The following is a 24,793-nucleotide window of genomic DNA, read 5'->3' on the forward strand; positions in this document are numbered from 1 at the left end:
ATATTGTTCTCACTGGCTGGAAGGCACCAGTATTTAACTTTGACCTCATGAATTCATGTTGGTTTAAAGCCCAGTTCAGACCAAAGATTCGCAACAAGACAAAACCGTTTTAGAACATTGGAGAGAAAAGTTGCAGCGGTGTGAACTGGCCGGACTGAGCTCAACTAAAGTTGGCTGATGGTGTCGCCTGCAACTCAGCCAATCAACCAATCAGCTTGTAGTGAAGTCTGCTGGTCAAGCCACAGTGCGTTCTCTTGCGGTGGCAGGTGCTCCAAGCCCTCTGTTTCTGTCCTTGTGTACCGCTGTCGGAAGGTGGGCCACTGCTGCTGCTTGCTGTATGCACTTATGCCCCCTCACACACACATTCTCATTGACTGATTAATTGGTGCTGCTTACTTACATTAGTGTGGCATATTTATTAGAGTCCATCTGATGCTCATTTTGTTTCTGTTTTTGACCGTTTCATCACTACTACAAATACAGCTGTAGCCAGTATCTCACTATCACTATCCTCATTCATATTTTAAGAAGCTACAAATTATATTCAGCCACAAAATAAGCCTGAAAAACTGCAAATCAGAACAAATGTACAGAGTCGTTGCATAGAGATGATACACCATCTCATCCAGTTGCATTGGTGTGAATTGGGCGTGAGAGGGAAATACAAGTTTTCTTTTACAGAACAAGACAACACTGATGCAATATGTTTTTTAAAACATAAGGGCAACAACACTGTTAACTATCCACAGTGTAGCATGTGGCCAGCTGTGAGGACTGTTTCCAGATAGTGTCACACTTCACAAAGCAACAGATGCATCGTCACTGCAAACAGAGACGCAGAGAGAAGTTACTGTACCTCTCCCTGTTGAACTTGAGAGAATGCAGGATTGCAGGGATTTTTTGCCTCAGGTTCCACAGGTGGATGCTGTCATCAGCTAAGGCACTCACCAGCGCCCCCTGTGGAAAGGGTCAGAAACAGGCGGGTTGTTAGGATGCACAGAACACCTTGTGTGTGCTGTTGTATCATGAACACACAACTATGGGGGCATTACAGAAGCATGTGGGTAACAAAAATAGCATAACTGTTTGATCAATATGTTCGATAAAAGCTCACACAACGAGAGGAAAAACACTGAATTAGCACCAGGACTGCATAATAAAATATTACTTAAAATAATTATAATTATAAAATGCAAAGCTTTATTTGCATTTAATGATGAAAAATGTATGAATTAAGTGCAATAAGGAGCTGAGGCTGAACAGGTTTTGCAGTATTTACAAATGTGTACATTTTCTGGTGTAATTTACATTTATTTGCATTTTGTAACAGTATATATGTAAATATATATTTTCTCTGTTCTGTGTTTTCTATTTAAAGGTTTCTCAGCTAATGACTAATGGCATTAATGGAACTAATGGAACAATTTAACTTAACTGTTAAACTAAACTGCTGAACCTTCAAAAACAAAAGGAGAAAAAAGGAAGAGCTGTTTGGGCATCGAGCAGAATCCTGTTAAAAACCTTCGGCTGGATGGATCAATCCGTTTCAAGTGGGGAAGCTGCACATAATCTTAAAGGATAACGTGCCAGTGTCTACAGTGACGACTATTAAGAACATGGACAGACAAAAGCAGGAGACAGGGGACAGTGAAGTGTAGTGAAGGGGTGAGGAGAGGTGAGGAGGAGAAGGTGGAGAGAAAACCAAACAAAGAACAAGACAACAAACCTCGTTGATCAGGAACTGGAGCTGGATGACAGCCGCACCGCTCTCATGCTGACAGTAGCATTCCACGCCCGCACGGCCGAAGCTAAAAGTCAGCTCAGTCAAGGAAAACTGGACAGTTGAAGTTCATGCAGACATGTGAGGATGTATATTATCTGATACATTAACACTGAACAATCCGTGTTTGAATTAACACTAATCAATCTAAAATCACTTCAAGCCGACTGTAGGTGTTTTCATATATATATATAAAAGAGGCCTCCTGCATCATGAGGGATTCCACCCACCCTGCAAATTAACCGTTTGCCCCCCTCCCATCTGGCAGGAGGCTACACAGCATCAGGACCACGGCCACCTGGCTGAGGAACAGCTTCTTTCCTGACGCTGTGAAACTGATCAATCCCGCTAACTGAACACTGCTGCCATTATCTTTATTATAATTCATGATTATTAAGACTGTTTTCAGGACATAACTGCACTATGAGGCCCCTCCATCACCTAGCTTATCTTTTAGACCTCCCATTTTTTATTCTTTACTTCACACTCGTCTCACTCTTTACATATATTCACATATTTTTTTATGATTATTATATTAATTCTTTTTATCGGCTGTTTTATTATGTGCTTCTGTTCTTGGTTTTACTATTTCAGGGTTCCTACACACTTTACAAATTGATTTTTGAAAATTCTTCCTAATATTTAACCCCATTTCCATTGCTTTATTTAAGTAGTTTATGATTGGGAGGTCCTAAAAAGCCATACATTATTAAACAAGTGCTTCCCAAGCAGTTGGTAATGACCAAACTGCTACTGATTGCAAACTGTACTCACTTGTTAAACGTTCCTGCTGCCAGCTTCCTTGTTCAGGGACAGAAACCCAAAGATCACACAGATGCCAATACAATTTGACATGTTTGGACTGAAGTTTGTGTGTGTTTCTTTTTTGTTAAACAAACTTTTGTTTCATAGACGTGCCTAATAATTGTTTTACACCCTTATCTGAACCTGAGTGTCCACAATACCTTAATAAATTAAGTTTGATCAGTCTGCTGCCAGGCCCATTCTGTCTTCACCTGCCCGAGTGAATCAATGACCCAGATGCTGATTATCTGAACATCTGTGCATATGTAGATGTCCGGATCACCATACCTGGTGATTCAATCAAATAAGTAGTGTTGTCTGTAAATAACCAACTGTTTGATCAAGGCTGATATAATATCTAAGCTTTAGCTGAGATTGGAGACGACAGTCTGATGCTGCTATACTGTATGACTGTTACTGCAGCAGCCTCCCACTCAAGATAACGTTCTCCATCAGTAGGAACTGTCACCAGCATCAATCAGCCATCTACCACACTGACAGTGAATATTCACTAAACTATTTTTAAATGAAGCTCTAGTGAAAGTTCAGTCAGGAAGACAATACTTTTTATGCTCAGGCTAGAAGTTTATTTCTCACTCTGCCATTCACTCCTTGCTCACATGCTCACTCACTATCTCTAGGTGTCATTGGGTGGGTCAATAGAGTCATCAGCTGATTCACAATCAACCAATAGCACAGCGACACACCTTCTCTGTCTGCCTATCATCTTACTGTTCCTCATTTTAAACATGGTTCTTCCTCTGCCGTAGTTCTTTCTTGCTGCAGTTGTGTGCACCCTCAACCTGGCCATCATCACCTACTCTTTACGGATTCATCAGCCTCATATGCCTCATCAGCCTCAGAGTCATCAGCAACCACCACCATCACCAGTGTCTGGACTCTATGGAGGGATTTATCCTTCTGCCGCTCAGATGTCTCTTGATCACAAAATATCTCCCTGACTTCTGCTAAATCTTAATCAGCACAAATCATCTGTTAATCTGTACACTCATATTCTGTATTAAATATTATCTTTACTTCATTCTTCTGTCTCTCCTGATTGAAATATATTTTAAACAACAGCCAAAACATTCTGTTAATTCCAAATCCTTTCCAGACCTGAAAACTGCTTTTCCTAATTGTATAACTTTTCCAGGAATTTCATGACTGTGAGAACCCTGTTATTTGCTATTTACCTGCACCAGGACTTAATCACCTCATTTTATTCCTCATGATTCAGATTCGCTGCAAAATTTAATGGCTTCCTCCTTGGCCCATGCGTCACCTTTCCACCAAGTTTCATGTAAATCAGGATGGCAGTTTTTCCATAATCCTGCTGACAAACAGATGTATCGCACTGAAAACATAACCTCCTTGGCGGAGGTAACTAGTGAGTTAAAAATAAAATCAGTGGGCCCCGTCTGCCTTATTTATTCACATGCGTCAGACAGTATGACGGCAGCATGATAAACTTAACTCTCACCTCTCTCTATTGGACTACTGAGTTCAGGTCAGAGAATCTTTGCCTGTTAAATCTGTGCATTCAGAAACAGCCAGGCGGCCCACCTCACCCAAAAGTATATGTCTCAGGCCTCAATTTGAACCATGTGTGTGAACTAAAAAAGGAAGCGAAACGACTGCACGTATGGCAAATACAGTGGCCTCAGTGGAGCGCTATAGACACCAGGACTGTAATGAATCCCACAAAAACCTGCAAATACTTTCACAAACAGCACAGAAATGAGGCGCATAATGAGAAAAAGCTTGTCTCTTTCAACCAGCCTGTAATCATTTCCACAGACAGATAGTATGTGCACCAATCGTGCACAGAAGAAGGAAGCAGCACGAGATCTAATCAGAGAGAATCTCAAGACAGACGAATCAGCCACAAAGACAAAAAGCTGTTTCTCACACTCCAAATGTGATCATGCTGAAGACAAGCTCCAAAGACACTCGGTTGTGTTCACAATCAGAGTCCACTTTGAGCTGGCACAGCAGACTATGTCCGAACAGGATTAACCAAGCTGTGATCAAACAATCCCTCAGTGCCTTAAACAAACTAAGGTGGGGTTGTAGCAGGAGACGGTTTCAGGACAGGCTCAACTGTGGGGCATCACTCCTGCACGGGGATGGAGGCAAACACAGACTCTCAGACTTTAAGCCGGCGCCAGTCGGAGGCTGTTTGGCAACTGAACTCACATTCACCCGTGACCTTTCTGTCCAGTTTTAGCTCCTGGCCCCGCAAGTTCTGTACAACATTTTGTCAGAATTATTAATGGATATCATGTCTCTACAGGTCAACAATGGAGGAGGAAGAGTCATTAAGTCTGCTTCATAGCCTCTGGTCATGCATAAAGGAGAACAATGCAGGAGTCTAAAGAGCAAAAATGTTAATATGTAACACGTTGGTGGATTCATGTTGCTGACATCAAGTACAATCACTTCTCTTATAATTGTTAAAACCAGCTGCTGCTTATTTTCCGTGTGCATTAACTCATCACTGTATGTAAATGTACAGGTGTTCAGAGTCTGATGCAATGTAGGTTAATGGTGCTGCTGAGACAAGCTTCTTTCTAGGCTAGCAGGAAATTACTAAGATTTTATCACTGTGGTGAGCAAGTAGAGCAGTGTGTTTGGTACTTCCTTCTACGCTTCATGATCAGAACCTTTATGATGATCATGTACACCAACCGAGACTGCTTTAGACTACACTACCTGTTTCCCTTCATGACTTCATTTCATTAGTAGGAATGTGACTCTAGGATTGTGCAGCACAGGAAGCTGAGTCACACTAGTCAACTGTGACTTTGAATATAACAACATGCCTTGCTGTGGGGGAAACAGAAAGTTCAGATAACAGGCCCTGACATTAGAACTGGACAATATTTTCATATTATATTGATATTATGACGTGAGACTAGGTATTGTCTTGGAGTTTTGATACATTGCAAATGTTGTCTTTACCTGGTTTTAAAGGCTACATTACAGTAAAGTGGTGTCATTTGCTGTTCTTTTATTTGTCTTAGCCAACTTGTTCATTGTATCCACATGACTGATGATTATTTATTAAAATAAATATTTTGTGAAAGCACCAACAGTCAACCCTAAAATATTGTCGCAATATTCATATTGAGGTATACGATCAAAAAAATTGTGATATTTGATATTTTGGTCATGTGATTAGCGTAAACAGATTTGCACTATTCAAATTAAATCATTCCTTATCATCTGAAACAATGAGGGGTGGAAGTCGAAAATTGGCTCCAAATTGGCTTATCTGTCGTAATCGTATGCCTCCGAGTTTCTTTTACCAGTGCCTGCATGTTTTTCCGACAGCTGCTCATTCCAAAACAGTGACGCCAAACACACGTTCCTACGCTACTGGAAACAATGATCCACAGCTTGGCTTCATTTCACAAGCAAAAATGATACCAGTGCTGCTTGTAACATCTGTAAAATGATCATCATCATCAACATGGGCTTAAGTTTCAGGAACACCATGTATTTGACAGAGGGTAAATACTCTCTCATTTCATCAACACTGTGTTCAGACTCAGAGACAATAAAGCAGTTGACGCTGAAAACCTGTGTAGGCCTCCTTTTTTTCCACACAGAAAATTGATAGGAAATCAATAACGGAATCGATAAAGAATCGGACCAATAAGCAGAATCAATAATGACACTGGTTTCAATTAAATCTTAACAATTCCCATCCCTAACGAGGAGAGTTAATTGAATATATTTGGGTTTCGGACTGTTGGTCAGACGAAAACAAGCAATATGAATATTTTAACTTGGGGAAATTATATTGGGATTTGTTTTTTTTTTCCCAAATTTTAGATCACACTTATACTTTAAAAAAAATTATCTACATATTTATATAAAATGACATGGGTTTCTACAGCTTGAGGAAAGTTAGATTCAAGATTTTAAGACCTTTTTTATGCCCGTTTGGGGTCAATTTTACCTAAATGATTATTGTAACATAAAACATGACCTACTTTTGTCCATTCAGGCATGTCGGAGATGAGGAAGAACTGGACTGGGAAATCCCTGAGGTTTGTTGGCGGGTTTTCCTAGTTTTTGTGTTTCTTAATCCTCATGTGATATTCCACTGACTTGATTACCATCATGCCGAGTATGAAAAACATTTTGCAGAAAGCACACCTAGCTCCTCATGCATTGCCTTAGGTCTGACCTGAATGCTTTGAAGCTTCGAACGTTGCCATGCTAATCGATGTCCAAATCAATATTCAAATGCTCTGTTTTTCTATAAAATTCCCCCCAAAAATCCCAAATAGCCCATGAATTAGGAGATATAGTAATCTAACATAATTCATTTGCAAATCTCCTGAAAACTCTAAGTAACAGCTTTTTTTCTAGCTATAACAGCTAATGTTATTGCAATCACGCTATTTTGGGTGCAATGATTGAAAACTGATGTTTCAATAAATGTCCTCTCGTCACATCTATTTTACTACCAATTAAGGCCTTATTTTTAGGTTAATGAAACCAATGCCCTTTATGTCCTTTCAAAGATCAGCACTAACTCTGCCTACATACCATGTGTCAGATGCAATATTTATTATCCATTTAGATTCGTGTTTAGTTCTTCATACTGAAGGACAAAATACTTTTTTCAACTCTGATATCACATCAGAAGCAGATACTGAACATGCTGCTCTCTGAGCTGTTATGAGAATCTCCTCTGTGTTCCTGCAAGTTAAAGACAAACATCAACACTTCCCCATTTGGTAAACCAACGTGGTTCACCACAGCATTTCAGCATCAGCGGGTTTTCTTGTGTAGTCAAGTGATAACCATCAAGACAGGAAGTTATCTTAATCATGCCAGCTGACGAATGAAAAAAGGGAAACTGTGTTCTGCAGACTTTCTTAAAGTCTAAGTTGAATATCCCAGAAGAAGAGGAAGCAGCAGGCCAACAGCCTGATCATTTTCACAGTGTTTCTGCATTGGAGGCTGATTAAAACAAACTTCTGACTTCCAGCGTGACCAGTCAACTGCAGGAGCATGCTGAACTAAAATGCAGTGTTGTGAAATATTTAATCCACTTTGCACAAACTTGAACTTTCCCTTTTTTAAAAGTTCAAAACATTTACTGCTGCCACCACTGGCCTCCATTCCCATGTGGGTCAAATTAATTTTAATTGCTGTTTTGCTTCAGCCCCAACAACAAACACACAGAGCAGGCCAAAATTTCAGAGCATGTGTATTCGAAGGAGCTGTCTACAGTAACACACTGATTAAAACACTGTAGTAGAGACACATCTTGTAAAAGCAGACATTTATTGCTTGTAGACACCTCATTGAGCTTATGTCTACTGAGCTGTGGCAGCGTTTCCAAACTCCGGGGGCAATGAGGTGGATCGATACAGCCTGTCTTTTGATAAATGGACCTATTGCCTGAATGACAGTAATCCCATCAGCTCCACCTCGCACATTAGGACAACATGGAAGCAGTGTGTGTTCTGCGGGAGTCACCCTGTAAACACAGCGCTCTCTTAATCTGGAGAGTGGATAAAGACGAGGATGGAGCCTCTTCTAATGAAAATCTAAATAAAGCAGATGGGCCTCACGTGCACGATATGAGCACAAAAGGAAACCCTGTGTTTATACACGAACAGGCCAACCCTGAGGCATGTTGTAAACAGCATAACCTGGATATGACCAGACTATCACATGCAGAGTTTAACAGTCTGTAATCCAGGGGCGGTTTTGTTACTGTGACTCATGGAAGTTAGCTGTAAAAACAAATTTTATCCTTGAATACAAACAAACACGAAACTGACTCCCAACTTGCCGAGGGGCCACGCAGCACCGAAGCAGCTTGATTGTGTGTGTGTTGTGCAAGTCCAGTGATGTTTACAGCACACATGAAGTGGCATCCTGGCACAGACTGGGCAGCACAGTTGATGAGGTTGGCTCCTCGGCATATGGCGGAGGAGCTGTTCATGCTACTGCAGAGATACCACTAATGAGCCTGGGTGCTCCAGGAGAAGGAGGCTGCTGGCTGCACAGAAACACATCCTAGCTAGTGCCTACCTCTGAGCTCTGCACTTCCCTCTCTGTGGTTTGGACTTTCTGTTATGTCGGATGTGGCGAGGCAAAGTGAGGTCACTCACTGTGTAAATTCCTCAGACTTTTTGGAATGCTGAAAGGCGACTTGGTCATGTGACATTTGCGGAAAGGATGTCAGGAAGTTAGACGTGAGGTCTGGTGTGTTGAAAATACACAGGAATCATCCAAGCTTTACTTTCCTTGTGTGGCTCTCCACTTCTCCCGTGGAAAAAAGAAAAAGGATACAGCCTCAAAGCTCCACTCTGAGTCCCGACGGCCAAGATTTTCTGCACAGGGTCAAAAGCCATTGAGGATGGTTGATATGGGAAGCCATGACGCACAGTCTGCAGGAAAGAGCAGAATTTATATTAGACCTCCAGTCAGCTAATCAATCATCTGCTACACAGTCAAGCTGGCTTTACTGGAGGAAAAAAAAAACATTATCATAATCTCCTAGAAACGTAATCCATCAATGTGGAAAATTAGTCTCATTATCAAAATAAATTAGATAAAGCATAAACATTAGTGCAAATGGGGACTGGAATATTTTCCCTGATATCCGCCTGACATGTGTGCAGGCTCAATCCTGTAAAACATCAGTAATAAATTCATTTTATCCATCCTAAGGCTCACATTTTCAGCCTTGGAGTGCACTTCGCTGCCAGGATCTTGCAGTCCCCCCAGCCAGCCACCAAAATGTTATCATCATCAGGCATCTATAACTCAATTGTTTCGGGTTGGAAACCTTGCCCAGCCATCCGTAAGCTCTGTGCAGCTTGCAGCAGTGTTATGTAACAGGTAATGCCATGGCCCTGTAACCTGGGGACTTGACCCATGCTGATCCCAGCTGGGGCGGGAGCTGGTGGGCCGGCTCTCTGAGACACTCAGCACAAACCTTTGCAGGAAAATCATTACATATGCGTTATTAAAAATGAATTTGGGGGAATCGTGTGTGTTGACCAGTGAGGCTGGGGTTGAAAGGATAAGGTCACACTTTTAAATGTAAACGCTTACTCAAAATTAAAATAAATTGACACACACTGAGGATTTTTTTTGTACCTTGAGGGTAAATAAGGTGCTAGAGTCAAGTGCATAAAAAAAGCACCAAAACAGAGTGTGGTGCCAGGGGAGGATCCTTTGGAGCCCCAGACAGATGCCCCGAATGTCCTCAAATTCTAGAGACACTGCTGCGTACACCTGCTGCGACTGGATTTGCCTCTTAGCAAAGATGAGTGAGGAACGCAAACACTTATAGGCTGAAAAACGACAGTTCATTTACTTCATTCATTCATTTTCCGTAAGCGCTTATCCTGACATTGGGCAGGAGGTGGGGTACAGACTATTGCAGCATTGACACATAGAGACACACAGCCATTCACGCCTACAGAAAATTTAGTGTCACCAGTTAACCTAAACTGCATGTCTTTGGACTGTGGGAGGAAGCTGGAGTACCCAGAGAAGACACACTGACGTGGGGAGAGCATGCAGGCTTTGAACCCCCCACCCTAGGTTTGAATCACAAGCCCTCTTGCAACAATGCTAACCACTGCACCACCCACTTCATTAACTGATAAATATTTCTGTTTGCTGACTAACTGGTCCTTTGCCTGCTGTCATTTTGCAAAAGTGGCCCCTGAGCGAAGCAAGAGTATCCCAACTGTAATCCTGCCTCCTGTCTACACTGTGCCTCAGAGATTTAAGTCACAGAGGACAAATACACACTCCTATTCAGTGTATAAATGCAAAGGTTTGCTGAGCTAACATGCATATAAAGTAAATTTATACAGGCAAATTCCCTCTTCCCTTAAAACACAAAAATAAATGTTACACTAAAAATACTGTAGCAATGAAAGACATCCAGCTGGTTTGCCAAACTCAGACTGAACTCATAGTATCTTGAGCTAAACTGAATTAATTTTAACACAGGAGGACGACTGTGGATTTTGTCCTCCATCTTTTAATCACCTTATGAAGGGATCTCTTCAGGAGGAGTTATTACAGAAGGCAAAACCTGTTCTTTAAATCAAAATGCTGTCCCTTTCTGAGTGAAGCTGCAGGCAGCTGGCGAGGTTAGCTAGCTAACTTGCAGTAATGATGTAAAACAGTGACTTGAGGCGACGATTCAGTGCAATGCAAACAGCCGTGGTGCTATGACAGTCTGGAAACAACCCCGGGACACAGCCGAGCACAGCACGGCAGTCAACAATTAAAATCAATTCCCTGTTAATATTAGCTTCAACTTGTACTTTAAATATCTGGGCTATATATTTGGTTTATAAGTGCTATATGCGCACACTGGTGTGGTTTTAATCCCAGTGAACAGAGCTGGTGGGGATGAAAACAACGCCAGTGTTAGGTCACGCCGCTGTCATCTGACTGTCAGTGTGCGAAAACAGTCCGTTAACGTTAGCTGCTGCTGCCGCTGTGGACGGAAACCCACCTTGCAAAGCTGAAAATGCTCCGACTGGAGAGTCTCCTGGATAACGTCGTTTTCCCTGGGAGTACCCGGCTGAGCAGTCGCGGAGGAGGACGAAGAAACCGCTGTCAAGCCGTCCAGCACCTTCCTAATGTTGAACTTCTTCATTTTCCTCCGGTACAGACGCGACGGTTGAGAAAACAGATGAAGCGAGCTACCATAAATTGGACAGAGGAGAGGGGGTAGCTGCTAGCTAGTTAGCCGAAATAACGCACACTTAATATCTTTCTGAATACATCTCACATGTTACGGAGGGTGTTGCCAGCGCACTCTCCAAAAGCACCCGAGTCACGAGCATTGATTTCGCTAGTCCTTTCCGACACCAGTGTTAATCCGCCATTTGTGTTGCCAGCTTTGGCGTTATTCGATCGGGATCAATCGTTTCCGTGAGCTGTTTCCCCGGTCAGGGCTCAGCGGGTAGCAAACTGGCTACGGAAACGCAGTGAACTGCAGCGGGGATTGAGTCTGCGCTCTGCTGTCACCCGGATGCTGGGGCCGGTGTTACGGGCTTTCCTGTGACCTGTCAGATTCTGTGACCTCCATAGGATTGTTTTAAGCTAACGGACGTTTTAACCACAACTGTTTTCTGTATTTTTGATAGCTTTTAATTAAATATATGACTTCACAGGGCACATGTTTTGATATAAATCGTTGCTAGTCGAGTTCAAGGACTTTTAATTAAGGTACACAATTCTGTGAGGTGGTAAACAGGCTATTTATCAAAATAACTGAAATGTGCTAAAAAAAAATAATGCTAACTCTCGAGCGTGAAAAAGAAACATGTCTGTCAGAATAGTTATTTAACTAGTGCCTCTATTTTTAAGGACCTTAACAGCAGTATTTATTTTTTTTATTTATTTGGATCCACATTACTCACTACCAAGGTAGCAACTACTCTTCCTGGGGTCCATACAAGCAAATTTATAATTAATTTATAATTATGTTTAATTATAATTCAAAATACAAGGCAAAAAGTATAAAATAAAACAAGAAAACAGGAGGACTACAAAACAATAATCAAATAACAAACAAGTCCGCCAACAAAACTAAAACACACAAATAAAACCAATAAATTATTCACAATTAAATTATTCATGTCAATAATTAAAACAATGACAACAAGTACCCTCACTATATCAATATTGCCAGAAAAAAAGTGAAATAAATTATCATTATTATTATTACTATTATTATAATTATTTTTTTTATACAGCTGAAAGGTAATCGTACTATTGTAGCTGTGTATTTTCATCTCTTATAGTTTGCAACAGTCAAATTTGTGACAGTAAAAACCTAATAAAAACATAATTAATAAATAATAATTGATGAAACAATAATAATACAATAGCACAATAAAACTATTATATATAATAATTACAATGACAACAAGTATCCTCACTAAATCGATATTGCAAGAAAATACTAAAACAAATTATTATTATTATTATTATTATTACACAGCTCAAAGGTAATATTAGTACTATTGTAGTTGTGTACTTTCATGCATAATTCATACCTATCTCTTATAGCTTGCAACATCCAAATTTGTGACAGTAAAAACCATAATAAAAAAAACAGAATAATTAATACATAATAATTAATAACAATTTAAAGAATAAGATAACAGCAACAACATTATTATTATTATTATTATTATTAATAAAGAAATAAAATAATGATAAGTGCATGAAAACAGTATCATTTTCTAACTTTAAGATACACTCGATTCTATTATAGCCACCCTACCTAAGTATGTTGTTACAATCCCAACAATGCAACAAAAACTGTTGAAAAATATTTTAATCAGGGGAAGGAAAAAAAAGGGTCAGAGAAACCTACAGTTCCATTTTCATTTAGTTCTGTGGCCCCCTGCTGGCTGAGGGCTCCTGTGCACCATTCATGCCTTGAGGCTGAGAAAGCAGGAGAAGCTGAACCCTGTGACACCTGTCAAAGCCTTAAAATCTGGAAATCAAATAACAGTGCAGAGGCAGTGAGAAAAACATGCCATAGTTGTTGTGTGGAACTACTAAAACTGCACATTTACATCTCCTTGTATGTGATCCTCTTCACTGCAGATCTTTCCCACAGAAACCTGATAGGAGGGCTGTCCTTTGTGAACGGTTAAGTTCCCAATTCAGGATCCAATCTATTGTGTGTGCTTAGAAAATAGGCCGTATTTCCTCCTTCCTCTTGCTCCCCAAGGAAGAAAAACGAGGTTATTTTACCTCTACAGAGAATTAGGAAAGTAGAAAATCTGGTTAGATGAAAACCAGAAAACCTTGTTAAATGGTCACCTTCATGATCTGTCACTCAGGAGGCCCATATTTCTACTGGCTGACATTTCTGTGCTGATTTTGTAATTGAAATGGAACATTGTCAGGAATTAAGTAGCACTCCTTAAATAATACATCTGACAAAGGCATTTGGACGAGATGTGAGACAGTATGTGGTTAATCCCAGCAGAGTTTTGTAATGAAGTAAAGCATGTCATTTAAATGATTCAACATTATTTATTCTGTCAGAGTTTTGGCACCAGTGAACAAACATGTCTTTTTTTAACATTGTTTTTGCATCCTTAAATTCTTTAAATCTTAAAATTCCATTGTGTAAAATTTTTTTGAATGACTTATAAAAATATTTCCTCTTTATAAAATGACAATTTTGGGGAGTAACCAGTTGCATATAATTAAATTGAAACATGAATGTAAATGTAATCAGGCAGTTACTCAAAAAAATGTTATTGAATTAACGTTACTAATCAAAATTTTGGTGATTACAAAGGCGTTACATCTGAATATATTCTTTATGGTAAAAAGTTTATGAGAAAAATATAACATTTATTCTGTTGCTTCACATCTTTTCACCATGCAGGAACGCCCTCTGTTGGCAGTGCCTATTTTGGGACATTTTTCACCTTTATTGCTCAGTTTAAAACATTTAAACAATCAAAAAGTCATCAAATGTGGTAAGTTACATAACCCTGATAAATAAAATAGTTACATTACCTATTACATTTTTATCACAGTAACTACTCTGTAACTTATCACATTTCAAGAGTAAAATTCCATAGGCTGTTAACCGAACACATTATTTGTACTGTAGTCTGCTGCAGTAAACATCTGCTTAATGCTAGGTCCAAATTCTTTTAGGAGTAGTTATAAAAGTAACCAATCAACTATACAGCACAAATGAATCTAATTGAATGAATCTAACTTAGTTGTATTTTGAATTAGATTCATTCAATTAGATTCATTCAATCAACTATACAGCACAAATGAATCTAATTGAATGAATCTAATTCAAAATACAACTAAGTTATTATCTTGAACTACAGAGGTACCATGACTCTAATTATTTTTAAATGCATTGGATTTTACGATAGACATAGAGCTGCTTTATTCTGGTTTCTCCTCACTTCTTATCTTTAATATGGACACATAGCCTATAAAATGTATCCAAATCCAACCCACTCTTGGTCTAAACAAAAGCATAATACAAACTACAAGAGGATATAACACACAAACAACATTTAAATATACACACACCAAAAAGAAAGTCCAAAGGTGTAGCTACCATAGACTAAACTAAGCTCATGCCCTCAGTATTGTTTAAGGACATTTGAAGGTTTTAATGTCTTGAGATGAAATGTTTAGTCTACAATTTGACATGTAAATTGTAAATTAGTTTTTAAATCTTGTTCAGGTATTTTGTAACGTCACTAAAAATATTTTTAGTGGGTAGATGTAGATCAATATAGAAAAAAGTTTGGGAAAGAAAATGTTTAACCCTTTGTTTAGACTTTTTAGGACTTCAGCACAATTTAAAAAAAAAAAAAAACTTTTACTGTATAAAAAAAGTGTTTTTATTTCATGCTGTGCAATCCAAAGCACATACACAAGCTGTGCTCATACTGCAACTCATTTCTATGGAAAATATTCTACTTGTTTACTCCGCTACACTGAAGCTTAAGATGGTTTTTTGTTTTTCTTCTTCTTTTTTTACTTCAGTTACTCTGAGACGCTGTCAAGTTTAAAATAACTACAATGTCATATGCATTCTATGAAGCAGGAGAATCATTTTCTATTTTTAAAAATATCCTTCAATGTTTTGTTACTTATTATTTTGTTACTTAATATATATTGGATGATTTATCAAATCAAATCAAACTTTATTTAGCACTTTTCATACATTAAAAATGCAACACAAAGTGCTTCACAAAATAAAAACAATGAAAAACCTGCCCCTCCCACCCCCCACATATAACACACACACACACACACTGTCAGTATGGTAACATGGCAGGGCACTGAGGCACCAGGTGAGGAAAAAAAACACCTATGGGGAGCCATCCACACCGAGAGGCACCACAGCAGGGAGTGCCGCCACAGACACCACTCCAGAGATAGGCCGGGGTGGACTCCACACATGGTGCAGAGCCCACCAGTCCACTGGGCCTGAGGGATCTCCAGGACGACGTCCCCATGGGCAGACCGGATACACCTCCCAGTGTGGATGCCCCCCATGAGGAAACACTGGAGCTAAAAACTAAGAGACTAAAAGACAATAGGGTAGGATAAAAACAGACACAAGATAGAATAATGATAAAATGCATAAAAATATTATGGTACATATTTGTGTTAATTGTGGTGTTGCTTAGTGTGACTTATATGCTGCTGTATGTATGCTTGTCTTATTTTGTTAAATGGAATAAAAAGAGCTGTAGTTATTTAAAGAATAAACGGTGACACAACTCAAAAGTAGGCCTATATAAAGTATTTACATCAACCTCAATTAGCACCCGTGTCAAAATGCTGCTTACATGTTAATATATAGATATAACTTAATACTCCGAATAGAGCCACTCTGTATAAGGAGAATTATCTTCTTCTTAAATAAAGTTTTGAATGCAGGATTTTTATTTGTAACTCAGTATTGTTTCATTGTGGTGTCACTACTTTACTTCAGAAACATGTGCTCCAGTATGTGTTCCACTACTGCTAATAAACAAAGTTGATGATTAAATGTGTATTTTTATGCAGATACACACGTTAAAACATATAAGAACAGGTTTCCAAACAAAATGTCATCCTGTTACAGCCTCCATGTGTTATGACTCATATATCCTCACTCAGCTGCACCCTGAGGCTTTCCTCCTGGTCTTCAACTGTCTCTGCACATACATGTTTTGTACACTAGATGGCGCAGTCTACCAACAATCTACCACCCTGCAATCTGACAGCACTGTGCTGAGGTGGTGGGCTCTGCTTACAGCCAAAATTCAGCACCATGGACAGCAACATATGGATTCCTGTCCCTGATTGGCTGCCTGGTTGGTACAGGATATGATCTGTTTTAATAATCTGGTTCAGACTGTTTTGCACACACTGAGATCGAGGCGTTTTTGTGCCAGAGGGATGTCAAACAGTCAGTTTAACACACAGAGTATGTTACATACAGTGATAATTATCATAAGCCATCATAAAATGGGTCAGTCAAGACACAATAAGAGACTGGCAGAAGCACAGCAGGGCTTTGCACACTCCATCAACCAATTCACAAGTTTGACTAAATTGAAATTTTCATGCAATCATGAATATATGAAGGAAGCTGCCAGAGAAAATGTTCACTGGAGGGCAGATAAAATAGGGCAATATGAATAATGCACACGTAATGGGATCTGATGCAGAGAGTGTGACTCCCATTCACACTGTCATATTTATAAACAACAAGTTAAGAGGCTGCGCTTTTGTGTCCGATGTGAGAACGTATCGGGGCCACCATCCCTGTTTGACTCCTGAATTTAGGTCTCTGGTATCTGGGACATAAATCCATAATTAGCAGTTGTGTTTCACTTCTTCGCTCACTTTCCCCAGGGCACAATTGCCACACGAGGTAAACTTCCTCCCTGGCTTTTCTGTTTGCAATTCACTTGATCAGCAAAGTGTATATGCTGGTGTAATAAAAAATAAAGCAGTGTGGGGTTTTACACGCATGACAGTGCAAGGTTAAATAAAAACATGCACGACATACCTGCACAGAGCCTGAATTTGGACAAAAGCTACACAGTGTTTAGGTACCTGGAGGCAGGATGTGGAACAGATCCCCAGATGCACAGCAAGGACACTGAAAAGTAAAACTACAGGACAGCAAAGAACAGATTGGTGTGCAAAAATAACCTGTGTAATACACAACATGTCAGTGAGCATAAAGGACAAGGTTTCACTCTCCCCAAATACCTACAAGACTGACTCAGAATATATCAAGTAAATTAGTAGCATTAAAGCATTTAATTGCTCCCAAAATGAAGATTAACTCGACTCTGACTCACAAAAAGGAACTGAATCCCCCTGAAATTGATCCACTTTAAAACCTAAAGGACGCTGCATCATTAAAGTACAGGAAGAAACAACATGATTAAGAACAAGACAGATGAACTGACAGACAAACTGACCCCACACCAGTCTTCATTAGAGTCAAGTAATGGTGCTGTGGATAAAAAGAACATTAAATTGCCTAATGTATGTGAACAGAGGTGTCTCCTTTTGGTGATATAGTGCATCATAAAACAAAGCTGTAGCCATGGAGTCAACACTGGGGGGGTCCAAATCTGTGTAAGCACATCTATACAGTATACTATACAAATATGCAATATATAAAAGCTACTGTCCACACATGCAATCCAACATAAATGGCTGACACTTTACTCAGACTTTACCTGGGCGATCTGACAAATATATTAAGATAAAGACATTAACATTAATGGAATACACCCGTGAGCACCATTGTTTAATATTCAATTAATTTGCCACTTGCTCAGGTACAAGTGTAAGTATGGAAGCAAATAAGTCACATAAGTATTTGAACAATCAGTTCATAGCATTTTAATATTTTACTCTGAAAACCATGCATCTGATTTTAGAAGTTCTGAATTCATATAGAGGAGGACAGGTTGTGTTAGAGGAGTGCACATTTATTTCGTAACACTGGGTGGTAAATAGACTAGTTGTATATGAGTTGTAAATTAATTTGGGAATCTGTTGAAATAATATATGAGTTAAAAGGAGAAATGTAAGAAAGGGGTGGGGACATACAGGTTTTACTTCTGCCTACTCCTTTTCGGACACTTTTATCTTTGTCTTGTTTGTTTTTTATTATGTTTTTTGTTTCAAAATAAAGTCATTCATTTATTCATTTTCAGTTTATAGAGCCTGTATTTCAATATTCATTTTTTCAGTGTTCACATATTCAAATCCAAAAATTCAAGATTCAGAATTTTAAAAAAAAAAGTCTAACTAATTCTAACTCCAGGTAAATCATGATAGCTAACATTAGTGATGATTGATTTATTAGTATTTACAAATCAACCAATTTCTACCAAAAAACAGGCAATAATAATGGATTTTTTTTAAGATTAATAATAAAAAAAAACAGCATAACACCATAAAAACAGCAGTGCATGGCATATTATAATCACTGCCTTGTCACACATAAACAAATTAATCCCATAAACATAGCCTAGGTCTCAATCACATAAGAATTTGGCGGGGTCCGCCATTGTTGCACCTCATATTACTCGATGAATAAACTGTATAGAGCCTTGTTGTTTACAGATTAAGATTACACATACAAAACCTATGATAAAATATATGCATTATAATGGATTAAACTGCCCATAATGAACATATTTTGTAAACAATCCTACTGTAGTTTTAAGATAGATTATGTTCTCTATGTTTATTGTATTGCTACTCCTACTTAAGAGTCTGAGAATGTCTTTCCCTCTCTGTCTCTTTTTACTCTCTGCATCAACAAATCAAGAACTAACACATGCCTCAATCTGATATGTCATGGCTGACTTCCTATTATAGAAAACAGAATATATATTTGTTGACTATCAGTGATTAGATAAAGCATAAGTGCTCCGCTCCCTTCAGCTCTCTGGGCCGTATGTAGCATGTTTCCTCCCTCCACCGAAATCAGGTCACGCTGATAGCTGTTCTCTGCTACTGGCCATATCAAGCGGGGCTGCGATGCTTATGCATGGGTCTTAGCTCGTCGCACTGTGAAGTGATTAACAGATAATTATATGCATGGGTTGCATAACAGACAAGTAACACTCAGAGCTGAGATTGAATAGGTTGTCATTTAATGAGGAATGTTTAACAGCTTCACATGCAGAAATGTTTTAAGACTTTCTCTTTTGCTGATTTTGTAGTTTGGGAAATGTCAGTTGTGACTGTTTCACAGTTTCTAGCCTCTCATTATGGCGGGTCAATCACCAGTAAGTCTGAGTTCTAAGATGAGTGTCACAGACTTTTCCCAGCAGGATGTGTGTCATGCTGATTTCTTTATTGGCCTGACTGTATTGGTGGATTATCAGAGAAATGAGCTCAATCGTCTCCACAGAGGTGTTTATGAGGCAGCCCACACAGTCTACACATTACTGAGGAAATGGAAAGGCAGAAATCTGAATATAAACTTACTGATAATGTGTAACACAGGCTCAAATAGCTTGTATGCAGTGGCTGTGGATTCATAACGTAGTGTCAAAAAGAGAGCGTTTAACCGGTCGCTGCAGTAGTTTGGCTCTTTGCCTCAGAACCGTGGTCTCCAGCAGCACAATGACTGGCTCTGACTCTCCTCGGGAGCCTGGCTCACTTTGATCCCGTCCCAGCGGTGCTCTTCATTGGACAGTCCGGTGTCGCAGAGCATCATTTGTCTGACAAGGAAGGCACCTGCCTCATCAATATTTATATTGTCCTATAAATGGTGAGGGGGGAATATGATTTAGAACATTGTGTATGCACGCATTGAGTTAAGTGTTTGGCTTGCTGTTCAAACCTTGGCTGCAAATTGTCCCTGTGTGTTAATATTTGAACACGTTTTATGAGCAGGCTATATAGCTGCAGTGTTAAAGTTCACACATACAGCATAGTGTAACCTCATGCAATTCTAATTGTGAGCCACGAGATCCACTGGTGGCTTCACTGAGGCAGAGAGGAGCTTCAGCGATGAAACATAACATTTGTCAAATGCAAAAAAGCATCAAAGAAGCAAATAATTACATAAATAATTCAGTAAGTCAGTCAGGCAATGCAGCATGAAGTCAAAATGATCAAACTGAGCCATTGTACTAAATGAAAATACAATCTAGTTTTTCAAACAGCCAATAGATAAAGAATTCCTGACACATACAGCAGGAATATGGACCTTTTGCTTAACAGTAGTGACAAATAAATCTATTTCTATGCACTAAAGACTATATAGTATCTCTGAATTTTGTGATTTTTGATTTTTCAGTGTTAAGGGGATGCGTTACATCCACTCAAGGTTAAATTAACCATCAAAAACCCATTGATTTATTTGAAAACATGCATTTCAACTGACATGAAAAATTAGTTATCTTTCTTGAAAAGCTGACATTTTGGTTGGTGGTGGTGTTCTCAGGTTTTAGATACTTAAACTGAATGCCTTTTAAGACCATTTCAAGATACTTTTAAGCCAAATTTAAGACAAATTTTTGGACAAAACATCTTTTTTTAATTCAAGCATTACAGCTAAGTATAAAGAAAGTGGTCTGTTAATATGTTACGTTACATTAATCTACAGCATGCAAAAAGTAAATAGACAGTATCAAGTTCAGTGGTAGATTTGAAAATTTGTAACATCAGAAATGTGGACACAAGCTTAAATAATTTTGACGGAAAGAAACTAAAAGATGGAGAAATTAAATTAGTTCAAATGTCCATGGCAATTAAGACCTCACAGAATCAAATTTAGGTCTATTTCATAGACTTTTAAGGCATAAAATGTATTTCAAAAAATGAATTGAAGACATTTTAAGACTTTAAATGGGCATGCAGACTTCCTGTTAAATGTTGCTAACATTAGCTGTCATAAGCTAATGGTCATACCAGCCGCCTGTGGGAGTAAAACCTCTGAAGGTATTATATTGAGCACTATGAATTTAATGTTTTAATTTGTAAAAGAAAGAATGTGTTATTTAATCTTTTTAAGTCACATAGTCTCATTTTAAAGGTCCAGTGTGAAGGATTTAGGGACATCTACTGGCAGAAATGGTATATTATATTCATAACTATGTTTTCATCTATATTTGTCTATAATCACCTGAAAATAAGAATCTTTGTTTTTTCGGTACTTTAAAATGAGCTGTTTTTATCTACATATGAAGCGGGTCATCTTCCGTAGCGTCTGCCATCTTGTTTCTACAGTAGCCCAGAATGGACAAATCAGACTCTGGCTGTAGATAGGGCCATTCATGTTTTCACATTTCACATAGTTCTCCTACATGCTTCGCACATGGAAAAAGTTGTCGTTCTGCAACCTCACAGTTAGATGCCCATAAAGCCTACACACGTTCTCTGATAAATTTACAATCAATCAAATTAGTTAAGACAAGTAATACATTGGATCTGGATTTTTAACGGGGCCCCTGGGTATGGGATTACGGGAAAATTTCCTGTATTATTGTTGGTAATCGAGTCTTGACTTAATGTTGAAATATAAAGTTAACAAGATAAAAGAAGAAAAGCACTAAACAAAGGCGAACAGTTGGTCCCTCCTGTCCCATTAAGGCTTAACTTGGCCAATAATGCCTCTGAGATGTGTTTGAATATCTCTAACTGCCACTGTGCACAGATTTTCTTCTCTCACAATAACTGAAATACAACACACACCTTTGCCGAGGTCTCAAACCAGCCCATGAAGTTGTTATCTTTACAGAAGCTGTCCAAGGAGGACACCAAGTCTCTGTCCCTTCCTGTCAAGTCACATTTGTTGGCCAGCAGGACAGCAGGGATCGGGCATCCGCTGTCGAGACAGACTTTACTATCCAGGTCCTGTTTCCACTCTGAGGCGGCCTCCAAGGTGGAGCTGTTTGTAATGTCAAAGACCACTACTGCTCCCATCGCCCCTTTGTAGTACACTCTGGACATCTTCTTAAACCTCTCCTGGCCTTGAGGGAAGAGAAAATAAATCCGTTTGATTTATGCTGCACCACAGCTTGTGCTCAAATCTGCTCCAAGAGGAAAGATTAATTCATTTTTCACGGATAGGCTGTTATTGAGCAAAAGGCTTACAGTTTTTGGATCTGAATTTAAAGTTGACACACAGTCAGTAATGCTACTGTTTGTTTTTTTATGTGTGATTTGACATTTAGCCCAAACCTTATGTAACGAGTGAGGGACTAACAACAATAATTTTCTATAATAAAGTGGTATGTTTCCATGGACACTGGTATTAAAATTAGACCTGAGAAAACACTGAAGAAGAGGCTGCAAGTTTCAAGTCACTTAAAACACACCAACAGTTATGGTCAAACAATAGTATCATTTATTAGAGTTTGAAAGTAGCCTAATTTTAGCAGATTGGATCTCCTATTGAATTTGTGTCATTTTGTAAGAAACTTAAACTTTCATCAATAACTGGCAATTACCTAACACTTATAAAGGTAATGCCTCAATTTTCTGGCTTCACAGGCTATTTTCCCTCCCAAAATTATTGCCATACAGTAAAATCTACATAAAACTGAAATTGTCAACAAAATTATTTCTTTCAGATTTCTTTTTCTATTTTGTATAGTTGATTTAAGGAAAGTTAATTTTGTTCTATGATTATTTGCATTCCCCATCTTAGGGATTGATGTATCTCTTTTTTTACTGATGTTTGTCTGTCAGTCTACTACTACATACATTGAAATCAGTACAACACATTAATTTTAAAGGGAATACATTGAAATATGTGATTCAAAGGTTTCATAACTAATTCACACGAATTACAGTCATAGTTATAGTATATAGTCAAAAGCTATAGGATGTCAGTTGCTGCTAACTGCCAAGCTAGTTCAGCATTAGCTGTACTTTTATTCTCTATTCTTTTTGAGTGGGTTTAGCTATTACCTCATTTAATTATATGGATTAACACATAAATTTACCTGAGTATCAGCTTTACAGAAACATATCCCCAACAGCTAGGGTGAAATTAAAAAGTTACTTGTTCTAGCTTTAGCGAAAGCTAGCCAAATCTATCACTGGCTAAGCTAGCATTCATTTAAAGCAGAAATCTTGGTTTAGCTGTCTAGCCAGTGTAGTTACCTTTGGTTTTAGTTTTGGTCTGTAGTTACTGCACATTTTATAAACATTTTTATAGCATTTTTTTTATTTTATTTTATGGTTTAACAGATGCCGGAAAGTCAGATTTTGGTCTACTACCTCATTAAATTATGTGTAGTAACAATTACATTTACCAAAGTATCACTAATCAAAATTGTTTCAAGCTAAGGGGAAACAAATAAGTACATTTGCCGTTAACTTTAGCGAAAGCTGGTGAAAGATCTCACTAGCTAAGCTAGCTTCACTTGATGCAGCCATCTTGCGTTAGCTGTCTAGCCAGAGCATTTACTTCAGATAGAGTGATCCAGAGATGATGTTTTTCTGTCGGCTGACATGGAAGTTACCCTGGGTCCCTCACCCAAAAGCCTGCAAGGTTTTTCTGTTGGATTTTGGATTATTGTAGGAACGTTTATGATAGGCCTACTTACATGTTTTGTTCAGCAAGATTATCTTCACAAATGAACACCTCTTTTATGATTTTTGAAGCCTAAATGCAATCGCCAGAAGTAAAAAGCTAATGTTAGGCTATCAACATACTACACTATGGCCGTATGATTAAACGTCAGCACCACAGCAAGGCTGTAAAGCCATGTTCAGTGTGATGACATTCTGTTGTCTCATTTAGCCACTTGTCAGCTACCGCCTTTTAAAGACGTATTAAAGCTTCAAAAGTCACAAGTGCGATATTTACATACGTAATTTATGTCGTTGAACAAAATGTAAAAGCCTCTGAAGCTTGTGTTAACCGCAGACCTTATTTCAGGCATCTAACCAAAAACCTATTGACTTTGAAACAAGGGAGCCATGAGTGCAAAAATGTTACTCATGTCTGGGTTTTAGGACTCATTCATGAAAACAGTCAATATGAACGCCCCCCTGTTGTGGTATCTATGAGCTCACGAGTGAAAATTTTCTTAGAGCTCATGACTTTGTGCTTTGTGTACACAACTTTACAAGTGTTATACACAAGCTCACGATTCCATCTGAGAGCAGCTCTTTGTTTTTAACATTTTTGGTAGCTACTGAATATTTTAAACAGTTTTGAAGGACATTTTACATTTTTTTGTTACAATGATTTTACATAGTTGCCAGAAAGTCAGATTGCAGTCTATATTATTGCACTTTGTCTTTGCAGGCCAAGCACCTTCAACAGAGATTCTATTATCTTGACACTCACCTGCAATATCCCAAAGCTGCAGTCTCACCACTGTCTTAGCATCCCATTCAATCCTTTTCAGAGCAAAGTCAACTCCAATATCTGACCTGTAATTTTCATCAAAGCGTTTTCTAACATAACGCAGTACAAAGCTGCTTTTCCCAACACCTGGATCCCCAATGACTAAAACTTTAAACAGCTTGTCTGTATATACTGTCCCTGAACTCTGTGCCATGTTGTAGTTGACCTGCACAGGTATGCAGGCAGGTTATATTATCTACTGTACTTCCTTAACAACTGCAAAACTAGGTCAGATTCTTGTCGAGTAAACATGCTGCAAAGGTTTTAAATCATCTGTGTTTACTTCA

At 38.7% G+C, this 24,793-nt stretch overlaps 2 protein-coding genes across 9 annotated transcripts in view; both read right to left on the reverse strand.

Annotated features, from left to right (window-relative positions):
* stxbp5b (syntaxin binding protein 5b (tomosyn)) overlaps positions 1–11,576 on the reverse strand; it is a 50,369-nt gene extending 38,793 nt beyond the window's left edge. For 5 of the 8 annotated variants that reach the window (XM_049595325.1, XM_049595327.1, XM_049595324.1 and 2 more), the window contains exons 1-4: positions 11,103–11,576; positions 8,909–9,006; positions 1,727–1,808; positions 857–957 (exon numbers count right to left, since the gene is read on the reverse strand). In XM_049595325.1, coding sequence (XP_049451282.1) covers positions 857–957; positions 1,727–1,808; positions 8,909–9,006; positions 11,103–11,246 — 425 coding nt within the window. In that variant the 5' untranslated portion in view covers positions 11,247–11,576. The remainder of the gene's footprint in view (positions 1–856; positions 958–1,726; positions 1,809–8,908; positions 9,007–11,102) is intronic. The other 3 variants (XM_049595330.1, XM_049595329.1, XM_049595326.1) reach the window with 1 other exon arrangement.
* A 7,654-nt stretch (positions 11,577–19,230) lies between these two features.
* On the reverse strand, positions 19,231–24,660 carry rab32b (RAB32b, member RAS oncogene family). Its single transcript, XM_049596779.1, has 3 exons — positions 24,447–24,660; positions 21,836–22,113; positions 19,231–19,898 (listed from the first exon to the last, which is right to left on the reverse strand). The coding sequence occupies exons 1-3, from the start codon at positions 24,658–24,660 to the stop codon at positions 19,734–19,736; spliced, it is 657 nt and encodes a 218-aa protein (XP_049452736.1). The 3' UTR covers positions 19,231–19,733.
* Positions 24,661–24,793: the final 133 nt, after the last annotated feature.

The sequence above is a fragment of the Epinephelus fuscoguttatus genome, linkage group LG14, assembly GCF_011397635.1.
Source record: "Epinephelus fuscoguttatus linkage group LG14, E.fuscoguttatus.final_Chr_v1".
NCBI lineage: Eukaryota > Metazoa > Chordata > Actinopteri > Perciformes > Serranidae > Epinephelus > Epinephelus fuscoguttatus.